The sequence below is a fragment of the Buceros rhinoceros genome, unplaced genomic scaffold (genome assembly GCF_000710305.1).
Source record: "Buceros rhinoceros silvestris isolate BGI_N320 unplaced genomic scaffold, ASM71030v1 scaffold47972, whole genome shotgun sequence".
Classification (NCBI taxonomy): domain Eukaryota; kingdom Metazoa; phylum Chordata; class Aves; order Bucerotiformes; family Bucerotidae; genus Buceros; species Buceros rhinoceros.
The window spans coordinates 1-12,295 of record NW_010398038.1 but is presented as its reverse complement, the minus strand read 5'-3'; the positions used below and the strand labels follow the sequence as shown (position 1 = coordinate 12,295).

General features: G+C 38.1%; 1 protein-coding gene across 1 annotated transcript; it reads left to right on the top strand.

The window, feature by feature from the left end:
- Positions 1 to 434: 434 nt before the first annotated feature.
- Positions 435 to 7,437, top strand: LOC104488836 (protein furry homolog-like; the record flags this gene model as incomplete). Its single annotated transcript, XM_010130926.1, has 4 exons — positions 435 to 503; positions 4,822 to 4,932; positions 6,304 to 6,500; positions 6,874 to 7,437. Coding segments are annotated over 4 exons (636 nt in total), but the record flags the coding sequence as incomplete, so codon positions are not given.
- Between the last annotated feature and the right edge of the window lie 4,858 nt (positions 7,438 to 12,295).

Sequence of the window (12,295 nt, the reverse complement as noted above, 5' to 3'; positions counted from 1 at the left end):
AATAGTCCCAAGAAACAGAACAGGTTTACTCTAATTTGAATTAGTGCTATATTTTAGATGCTAAGAAATCGCATTGGTGTAAACCTTGTACAGCAAGTAAAGAGAAAATATAATCTCATTTAATGAAAGGGATTTTTTTGCCTCCCACTCGTCTCACTATAACAGTGCCCAAATTCAATCACAGATTAGTATTTATGCTAAAGTGTGCTATTCTCATCTGGGGTAATGAAGGCCACAGGAAATTTACAACGGAAGGGACATAATAAAAATCACAAAGTGATATATCAGAGTGGAAATCATTAGTGGAAACAACACTGGTAAACAACTGATTTCATACCACAATTTCTTACACCGAAATGTTTTTCACAGTTTCAGCAGTCTTCCGTTTGCTCTCTTTCAGAAGTTGTTTAATCCTGTTTATATTTATTTTGCAGTGGCTAGAAGAGTGCAAAAGAACATTTGGTAATGATGACGGTATTCATAGCACGAACACAGATGCGCAGGTAGGTGTATGTCATTTGTGAGTCTTTGGATATGAGATTAAAAAACATCTTTATATCTATTGCACAAAAATTCCACTGTTTGCAGAGAGATTAAAAATGTATGAAAAGCTTTTCGTTTCAGTTATTCTATCTTTTGGAAACTCAGACTCTTATGAAGTAGTAGTCTAATAAAAAGGGCTCTTTTTAATAAAAGTTGGCTACTCGTCTTTGGTTCTAGACTTAATAACACTGAGTAGATAAGCAGACTAGATACCATCTGTGTACCAGCAAGTCTTCTTTTCGCAGCTGTTTCTAGAACAAAAAAATATTAGCATTCTGTTTATATGCTCAGATAAACTGTCTAGCCAAAAACCTCTACTGAATTTAATGTAATCAGTACTATATAAATACATATGACCTTTCAGGAGCTGTTATTTGGGTGGGAAGGAAAAGGGAGTGAAGTAGCAGTATGGCAAAAATCTCTTTAAGTTTCTGTCAACATATCATCTAACAATAGGTGAATTAACCTCTTAATACTAGTTCAATATTTTGTATGTATTTGCATGGCAGTCATCCATGTTTAATATTACTGATTGCTGTAATAAGTGACAGCTTTTCCCTAAGTAGACTAGGACTCTTTTTTGTTGGTTTTTTTTTTAAACAATAGCTGTGTAGTATTTATATGGTAGATAAAAAAAAAAATCCAAAACCTATCATTAGTAGGTTCCAAGAAATCCATCATCTGGAGTCCTGTAATAAGAACAATGAAAGATGTTAGAAAGAAGAATTGCAGGTAGCAGATGAGCTTACCTTTCCACAATGACATTTGGACAAAAATCCTAAATACAGGCTGGAAAGGGAGGAATTCTATTCCTTTTATTCAATCAAATTCTATTCATTGATGCACTTGGTCATGTGTCTGCTGCTGCACATGTAATGTTCAGCAACAGAAGTGTCTGCTGGTGCATGGACTATTTCTTCTTTTATATGGTTTTCATTTGCCATCATATATATATGTTTGGGTTTTTTAATTCAATCACAAAATGCACCTGAATTTTTAGAGTAGTGTAATGTGATAATACACCGTTGATTTTTTTATATTGCATCTAAGTTGCACATTTAAAACCAAAAATCATTGCATAAGCATAGGAATACAGCAAAATAATTTGCTACCATTTGCAAGGATTTTTGCTTTGTCTATGAAGACAATATTTAGTGCATTTTACGCTTGGTTTACTTCATATACTGACTAGTACATGTTTAGAAATATGTGACAACATACGGTGGATGTTCTATATAGTAATAAAAAAGCGGTGTTTATATATTTCAGTCCATATTTGGAACGTTGTTTATATACACCAATAAGCTGGTCTAACATTTAACTGTTAGAACATAACAATTCTTACCAGGAAGGTAGATGTTACTGTTCCCACTGTACAGCTAGGGAAACTAAAAAATGGAGGAAAAGACACGTGCAGGCTTTCATTTAGCTTGTACGGAGAGAATCCAGGATTCCAAGGGAGGCAGTTTTGTCTGTTGTCCTTTCCTGCAGGGTTTGAGGATAGCCTCTGAAAAGGAGTTATGTGATCATTCACACTGATTATTTGTGGGGATCTGGTTTGATTTTGGTTTTCAATCCTAGCCTGCAAGGCGTGCCGGCAACTTTTTCTTCATGTGCTCCTTCCACTTGCAGGTTCAGTTAAAATCATTTTAATATGTAGTATCCATTGAGAAGGCAGAGTCCTGTTATCCTGTTTCACAAATATACCGAATTTACAGAAGTTCTGAATTTATTCACAGTGACTTGAAGGAGATTGAGAAGTTACCATGTGTAAAATCATTATTTCAAAAGCACTTCTAAGCGGAGCATGGGGCTGATAAGTCTATCCAGTCAAACAGTTAAAACTAAAAATATCTAAGTGTTGTCTTGCTCAGGAAAACAGAGCAGCTTCATTCAACAGATATTTTTCATTCGCTAGCACAAACAAGATTTTCCTACTAATTTTTAGCACTGTGGTCAATACAGCTAAGGAACAGTGAGATGAATTCTGTTCTGGCTCGTACATTGCCAGCAGACTTGCAAGTAAATCTAATTATTGGATTTTTGCTATTAGTACTTACACGCAAGCCTGCAAGAATGCATCTGGACCCTGGCCAGACTGTTCATACAGGACTGGCAGGTAGAAAAAACTGATTATTTCTCAAGTGAGCAAGTATCTGAAAGACACTGAAGTGCAGTACAAAGCCATTTTTAAAGGAAAACCTCTCTTGAATTTTTAGAATAGTTATCAAGGTGTGATTTTGGGGAGAGGAATTATTTATGGCTTACAGTAATAATGAGATTTGGCTTAAAGAGCACTGGAATTTAATGACTAATAATAAATAAGCAACCCTGCCATTCCTCAAAACCTGATTCTCTATGTTTCATTGAAGTGAGTCATCGAATTCTTGTCAATTTTGGCAGTTCAAGCTCTTACCTCTTTGCAGTGTTCTGTGCAAGTTTTTGCTTATGTAATAACTGTATGATAGCACAGAGTGCAGAACAAAAACATGTAATATTTATCATCTGTATAAGCATATTGTGTATAACGTATACATCATGTATAACTGTGCTTAGTAGTAAAGCTCAACTGCTTCTGCCTGTTGGAATCAGACGCTGGTTGCATATTCATATGTTTAGCATGACCGTTGTACTTGCTTAGGTACTATCAATACATCTAGCACTGTAGAAAGCACAGAAGTGAAGTTCCTGTCCCTAGTCTGACAAATACATTTTCTGATGATTACTCTCCTTCTCCGTCTTTCCCAAACACTTTTTTCTGAAATAGCTTCTAAAAGCCAAACGCAATTAAATTATAGAAATCTCACAGTGAGGTGCTGAGAATCAAGTTTAGCAAAATCAAGAATTTTATAAACTGCTTCACAATCCAAATTAACATTTCATCTCAAATTTTGAAAGGCATTACTTTTGCTTATACTGTACTACTGTACCACTAGTGGTACAAAACAAATAAGAAGCATTGCACCGATGTCCAGACCTAAGTGTCCTTGGTTTTGATTTGCTTAAATTTGCATGCCTTTAAGACTACACAATGTATAAAGACAAGACAGGTTTGCAAGTGAAGTATGTTACTTGTATTGTGGGACAATAAAGACAATGCTTTCTATCCTTAGGTACGGCAGCAAATAATTTCACCTCAAATTCAGTCTGTTTATTTTTTTCCAGTCTGGGTATATTTGGAGCATGTTGTGTTTCTTCCTCCATTTTACCTGGGACATCTTTTACCCTAATTAAAATTATTTCCTACACTAATTCTTGATCTCTTTTTCTTTCTTTGTATTTTTGTGACCCGCTCATCTTCTTGCTTAGCAAATGGAGATTCTAGCAGTAAGTGACAGTTTTGATTTATCAAATACTTAACATGCCGGTCACCAAACTGGTCTCCATCTGTCTCGTCCATTTGTGACATAGCGATGTCTTGTCATAGGCTATTACAAAAATGCCGTGTGCTTCAATTTTGCATCATCTAACCCACTGAACTGTTGGTTCTTTGTAGATAACAGGATCCTGTACTTAGCAGAATGTTATAGAAGATTATTCTGTTAGCACTAGCTTTTATGTCTGTATGTAAAACAGTATTAATACTGTCTGCACTTTCACTAGTGTTTTAGAGGCATAAAAATGGAAGCAAGACAGTGCATAAGTTAATGCTGCTATTTCATTGCCTTAAGATTATATCATGTGGTATTTTCTAAAATAGATGCAGAGCTACCTTTTATAAAGGAAACATTATCCCTGCTTCCAAGGATGGAATTATTCTCCTCTTACTCCATCAGGCAGTTGTAAACTAAAGGCTAAGTTATATACTGGTCTTACATATTAATGGTTATGAAAGATTCTATGCTAAGAAACCATGACTGGTTTTGGGGGGGGTATTAGATCTTGAATTTAAAACAACAAAACGTCAACAATAACAGTGATATATGAAACTCTGTCTTGGAACATAAGATTTCAAAATGCCTTTTGAATCCCTTCACATCCCTTCCCATCCCCCTTCTTGGAAATGTAACTTCTTACTAAAAAGTAAATTTTAAACCTATGTGAGAGGTTTAAAATGAGAGGTTCTTGGTAAATCTAGAACCGAATGAAGCTTTCCTCTGCTTTTGATTACTTTTCTGCTATGTTAGCTTCTAAATCTTTTTGGTGTTTTCTTAAGTAACCAAATAACGACTTCTAATTTTGCACATTCTGTACTGAAGAAGTTGTAATTTATTCTCTTGTATTGGATAGTAGATGTTTTGCACTTCCTGAATACAATAATGTGGTTTACATTTGTAGGAGCTGGAGTTGTGTCGGAGGCTATACAAGTTGCATTTCCAGTTGCTGCTTCTGTTCCAAGCCTATTGCAAACTCATCAGCCAAATAAAAACAATCAAAAAAGAAGCAGAGGTAATGAAAATTATGCCATTTAGCTACTAATTGTTGATGTTTTAAAGCCAAACCCTTTACAATACATTTTGATATAATTTTCATCTTTTAGACATCTTTTTTAGAAACTGAAGGATGGTACCAGCTGTTTTATAGTCAATTAATAAAAAATTTAAGTAGAGCTCGCAAGAATTTTCTGAGATGTTCAATTATCTGTGTTGATTTTTATACTACTTGAAAGCTCTTAAATAGACAAGAATGCAGGGAGTCCAGTGATGAGGATTTTAAATACTTCAGTAGCGGTCCTGGTGTAATCAAGCTACAATCAAGGCACATCAACTCCAATCAACAGAGTCCTGTGATGAAGCCCCTTTCCATCACCCCAATGTTTTCTATTGTGAACACTGTCACTTGTGATCGGCTGATTTATATAGCTGTGTCACTTCAGCCACCATGCAATTACTCTGCAACCTTAGTCCCCATCCCAAGTGCAATTAGTAACATGTTCTAGACATTTTATGCCTGATTTTCAGTTGTATTTACTTTAGAAGTAAAATGTGTCCTTCAGCTGTGCACACGTGGTACATATGTGATGTTAATTGAATTAATCTGGATGCATTACGCTATTAATAATGCCTTCTGAAAGTTCTCCCCTGAGTCTGTAATACAATAAATAGAGGTAGCAGGGGAAAAGAAAAATAGGCCTAATCTTGTTTAATATTTCCTCCCTTAATATAGGGAGGAAAATGAAAAAACGGGGTGAGTCTTTGGTTTTTGAGCAGCTTAGGGAAAAATTATGCTCGTTCCTCATTTAGATTTCCAGATTTTTGTAGAAACTGCAAATAAGTAAGTTAATTCCTGTCTGGAGAACATTGTGGTCAGTCAGCATCACACTAGTACTATTTCGTGCCTAAGTTAGTCAGATGTAGGATCATATTCTGAGTGATGGCCTTGTCTTTTACCCATTCATTAGCAGTAAAGTTAACCATGGTATTATATATACTCACTGCACTACAGCTGTTCTGCTGGGCTACTGGTCTTCCAGATTTTTTTCTTCATATTTAAATTGTCCTTGTAATAACACAGTGCTGCTGTGCTTTTCCAGAGTGTTTAGTTCTTATGAGTTTAATTATTATTAACTGATGTGGGGAGAAAATAAATGTATTTTTTGAAACAAATTTTAAAAGAAATAAGATGGAAACTTCATCAGGGAAAGCCCAAATACCTGACATGCACACTTGTATACTTAAGCAACTACAGCAAATATTTGGATGTACTTTTTCTGCCTCTCATTTATGACTGCAAAGAGGAGGAAAAATTTAAGTCTGGTCTGCTGAAAGTTAATTTGGCTGAAAATTGAATTAGAAAAGGTAACTCTTATATTCGTTTTAGGTCATAAACATGTCAGAAGAACTTGCTCTTTTGGAGAGCTGCCTGAAAGAGGCTGAGGCTGCGTCTGACAGTGGTATCGAAGAAATTGAAATTGCAGAGGCTTCCCAAGCTAGCACAGAAACGGCTATTCACTCTCTCATTGAAACCCTGAGAAACAAGGAGTTTGTGTCAGCTGTAGCACAGGTCAAGGCTTTCAGGTAAGTGCTTAAGGATTGCTTTCAGAGCTGAGTTTGCTAATAGGCCTTGTTAATTTAAGGATAGGGATAGGCGCTATTCCAGGTTTTACTCAGCTCTTACTAGATGTCTTTATTGAAAAGGACAAGCACTGTTGCTTCATTACAGCTTGTTCATATGCATTTAGCAATTCAAAATAAAAAAAGGAATTCTAGAAATATTTGTTCTTTAGAATTTACGTTTCAGAAAATGACGCTATTAACTCTCAGGATGGTATGGAAGGAACAGTTTCTCTTGCGTTTTCCTATGCCTTCTGTTCAATTGTCCCTTTAAGGAACAAGAATGTTTAAACATTTAAACACTTCTAACGTTTAAATCCAAATTGTGTGTTTACAGATCTATTTGGCCTCACGACATCTTTGGCAGTTCTGAAGACGACCCAGTTCAAACATTGCTGCACATATATTTCCGTCACCAGACGCTTGGTCAAACAGGAAGCTTCGCGGTAGTAGGCTCCAACCAAGATATGTCTGAGGCCAGTTGCAAGCTGATGGAACTTAATCTAGAAATTCGGGAGTCTCTTCGCATGGTGCAATCCTATCAGCTTCTAGGGAAAATCAAACCAGGAATAAATCTTGTGAGCACTGGATTCTGATCAGCTGTCATTTAGAAAAGAACTAATGATGCAGACACTTCAGACTTATTACTGAGCACCTTTCATAAAAAAACCTGAAAACCTCCAGCAGTCCTGACAACCAACACAGTTTCATCACAGCAAGAAATTGTTTCATCAGAAGTAAAAATCTGAAAATTCAAGTGAACATCTTACTTGACTGCTCTTTTTACACAGTAGCTGTGTGGCAGTAGTATTTTTTTATTAAATTTATGTATAAAAACTACACGAAAGGAAAAGGGCTTAAATGTAATGCATCGTACGCATTATTTTCAGTTGTAACAGAACTATAAATGGTGTTTGCAGTAACAGCCTCCAGAGGTTGAATCGGTATCGCAGGTGGGATGAGGCTAAAATCAAGGCTAGTTTATTTTGGCTGAAGACCTGCAAAGCTTTCCTGGCTTTCCAGCAGTAGTAAATATAATCAACTAATACGTAATGAGACACTTTGCAACGTCATGAAGAATGTGCGGTCAAACCTGAGTAGAATGACTTACGACTGCAAAAACCATTGACTTCTCAATGTTTTATTTGCTTTTGTTGTCTGTAACAAGGAAATGATGTGTGTGAGTTAGAATGTATGGCTATGTGACAGTTGTTTTTTGAAGGTATGGATGATTGTTACCTAAGGTCTCAAAGCATGCTTAAAAGAGCTGCAAGATTATTTTTGAAGAAATTTTATTTTATTAGATCTAATCCTCCTAGTGTGTAAATGTTAGGACATTTAATAATATTTTAAACTGGGATTTCCCAGTGTTTCTAAAGAAATAATATATCTGTTAACTTTATTGGAATGCTGCTCAGTTCTCTGATCAGTGCTTATGTTACAATACTGATAACAACTAACCAAAAAGTAGCTGCCTGCAGAGACTTTAAAATGTATATTAAAGATATATGCTGCCCATCAGCAATTCTCATTAGAAGTTAACTTATTTTATTCTGTATATATTCTAGAAACTGTATAGTGCAAAACCAAGTATTTTTCTTGTAAATTTGTGCAATGCACTGTTAAGACAGTAGGTGTATAAAGCGATGCGGGGAAGGGGGCGGGGGGGATCTCCCTATCAGTAGTCACATACATTACTTGCAGTCTGAGTAGTCTGCAGGGTTCAGAGAGTTTGAATGCACCTATATGCATCTTCATGACTCAAGCCTAAGGAATTGGGACTATATAGAAAAAAAGAGACCGACTACCAAAACATGCAAACAGGCAATATACTCATAGTTCAGTGTCAAAGTCTGTAGCATAAAACAAACTGGATTCTGTTGAAACCAATAGCAATTTGTAAAAAAAAGGAAAAAAGAAAAAAAAAAAGAATGTAGTCCCAGATTCCTGTGATTTGAAAGGAACACCCAGTATTTTTATATACATCTCTTACCCACTGTGATTTTTTTTTAATGGGCTCTAATTCCAGAGTTTGGAATGTAGAATTGAAATTCTTAGCTCTGCCTTTTTGGGGAAATTGGACCCCACTAGAAATGTAACTATGCTGAAATGCATTAACTGAAGGCACTGTGCACACTGTTGGACTGCTGACAGTAGTTACGTTATCATAACAAGCTCTGTAACTGGTCAAGGCACATCCATAATCACTGTATTTTTTCCCTTTCCCTGATAAAATTTAATTATTTTGATGGTTTTGTGGTACTGTAGGTGGTGTTCTTAATAATTTAATAAGTATTTACTGGGGATAAGTAGTTTTATTTAGTGGTGCATTACACTTTTATTTACATCATCTTTTACCAGCTTTTTTTGTAAAAATAAAAGACATTGTATCTGTCATTTTGTGTATTTTTACAAGCTAGAGTTTTAATACTTTAGCTGAACAGACTAAACACTGACAGTAGCAGCCTAGGTGCCCTGAAATCACTTTTTTTTTCCTTTTATGTCCTGTCAGTGGAACGGCATTTTCCTAGGCATCTTCTGAAGCTGTTAAAGCATTTCTCATGTAACTCAAACCTGAATTTATATACATAATTCCTTCGGTTTTACATCTTCCTCCATTTTCAATGACTAGTGGAAGCTCCCCATGGAGCAGAATCATGCTAGCTGACTGTCTCTGACACTGCTTTAAATTTGTGATGCTTTTCCAAAAATCACTCATTCTCAATGACTGCATCAGCTGTCACACTATGTTACTTGATGCCAGGTCTGTGCCAAATCTGAAGCTACAGTTAAGCTTGTCTAGAAACAAGCAAAACATCCAGACATCTTCTGTGAGTTGCAGCTAATACAGCACTGACTGAGTTAACGCAGGCAAAAGAATCCCTTCATGACAAAGCTGTACAGGCAAGTTCAAGACATCTTTGCAGAATTGGCACTGTGGAGGCTGTTCCCTTCCACTTTGCATAATCACATAGGTCATGAGAGGCTTTCCTTCTTTCTGCTGAGTCTAGGAACCAGTGCCCATGATAGGCAGCGTATGCTGTCAAGGACGTGACAGAGCAGAAAAGAGGAAAAGGACACAGCACTGCACTTTGGCAGTGAGATGCAAAAGCACTGAATGTATCTATGTAAGAGGAATGACGTGCAGAGCTACTGCAGAACTGAGGACCACCGCAGCATGAAGGAGCAGCATGTTTAACATTGCTGCCCCCTGCATTCCAAGCCTTGCAGCAGCTGATGAAAGCAGGGGCAGCTCTTTGCCACTACCTGGAGCCTTCATCAACTGCTCCTTTGGACCAGTTGCTGTTGAAGCATGCTGTACAGTTCAGACCAGCTGGGCCTCATCTACATCTTATCAAACAGAAGCAACAGCTGCTTTCAGTGTAGTTAGAGGTGATGGCAGGTGTAAGTTGAGCTGAATTTCACTTTGGGCTATTACTGATATAGTTGCTAAGAGTCGCCATATTCACAGCATGCTTGCAAGGACATCTGTATAAACAAGAAGCACTTTTGACTACTCATATTGCCGAGTTGCCATACGACTTCACACTGACATGGTACAGAGCTTAATTTTGCAAACTCATCACCAGGGCTTACAGACTCACCACAGTCAGTCTGCATCCATCAGGAACAAACAACAACTGTTAGAATAGAGAAGGCAAAACAAAAACATACTGAAAGAACATCCTTAGACGGAAATACACTTAGAAATAAAAAGACATGACATCCCCGATCACAACTGCAACTGCAAGATGAGGCAGACCGTGGGTAGATGGCTGCAAAAGGGACCTGGACTGTGTTCCTTCTCAAGCTGGAGACTTGCCACTGCTCATTACTGAGTGCAAGGCACATGCATCTACAACAGAAAACTGCCCAGCTGCAGTCCAATGTCTTAGGAACAGGGCAAGGATGAAACATCCTGTGAAAAAGTTGCAGTGACGTGCCAAGGTAAGGGCTATTTCATTTTACTGTGGTAGAGTGGAAACTGCGTCAGGTAGAAGCATTAAATAAAACAGTTACCCTGTTCTGGGGGTGGTAGGTCCACTTGTTCCCAGAATGCCTCGTGCTGCTGTAATAGTGAATGGAGCAAGAAAATTACTTGGCAATAAATTGGTGAAGCTCCTCAGTTATGGCAGCAAGTTCAAGGGGCACATTACAATAAGAATCTACAGCAAGAGGAGTTAAGCCTACAGAACTAAACACTCACTGTCCCTCTAAACAGATATTTGTTGGTGCACAGGAGAGTGTTTGCCTACCCTGCCATACATGAGCTGCCATTTAGAGATGCAAGACCACCTGGCACTGAAGCTGTACCTAGCATGGGCTCGGACTGGTTCCCCCTTCCATGTTTTATTAGACTGGTCTCAAGTATGCTGGGTACAGGTGTAGATGTTATAGCCAAGACAAATTCCAAACAGAAGCTACCTCAGGAGTTCTGCAACAGACTTAGTGCATTATTATGCTCAATTAACAGCTTCATTAGCATTCTCAGAAAAGTATGTTTTCCTCTAAGTTCATTCAGCTCCTTGGTGACCAGGTAGACTAGGGTGGTGTATCCATCTGTCTCCTCAGTTGGTGATGCTATAGTCCCAGAGTCAGCTCATAATGCTTTGCTGAAGTGTAGCATTCCTACAGAGGCCATTCCCACCAACAGCACCAAGAGGCCTCAGGGAGCAACCATACTGGTTCTGCCTTTACCGCTAAACACTAGTACTAGCAGTACAATTCCCAGTTGCAAACCCCAGCCCCAGAAGGGTGCAGGAGTTTGATCCTTCCTTGATAGCAGACACCTAAACTGTAACTAGGTTATCAAGTGCACAGTTCTTGTGCATCATCTGCAGGTACAAGAGGAGGACAGGTAGATGCAATATCATACTTGGAGCTTCTGAAGTGTCACTGGTCTTGATAACCTTGTGGAAGTGAAGATGGGCAATTCATTTAACTAAGAGATCATAACACCAGTGACTCCCTTCCTCAGCATTTTGTGAGAAGTGTGCATGAAGATGCATTAACCACAAGCTTTCTGTGGCCTTAGTCTATGAGACAAGAACAGCAGCTTTCCTAAACGCAGACCAGCTGTACCAGTGTAAGTGACCAAGGTTGTTACACAGCATTTCTCAATCATTTTCTAGTGATGAGAAACACATGCAAGAGACTCTCCATCGAATGGAAGTGTGCACAGTAAGTGAATACTATCAGGTGTTTTGTTTGTGAACAACGTTCTACTACCTACTGTAGATGTCAATTTGAGGTTAACTACAAGCATTTGATTAGTTCAAGGGTAGGATCAGTAAAAGTCATCCTTTCCCACCCAAGATTCTACAAGGTCCCGAGTCAGTGCCAAGAACATTGCTGATTTACAAAACATTTGTAGGCTATTCCCCTACCCTGTGCAAGTTACAGAAGTTGCAATATGTGCCCTCTGAGCTGGGCACAAACCCACCTCGTAATTTGAGCTTGCTTTGCAATAATTTTATTTGTATGCTTTCCTAGCTACACCTCACTAAGTACCTTGAACAATACCAACAACAAAAAAAATCTGCTCTACTCGCAGTTTTCCTGAAGAGCCCTAAACAACAACAAAAAAACCCTCTCATCCCACTCAGATTATGTATTTGAAACTGAATGTGCTATCGCAGGAGAGGCGTTTCCCTTTGCACCTCCCACAGAGGTCCTGGCGGTGAGGCCTCTTGGGATCCACGTGGCGCATCTTCACGGGGCAGGTGCACCTCGTCTGCTTGCAGCTCTGGGGGAGAAGG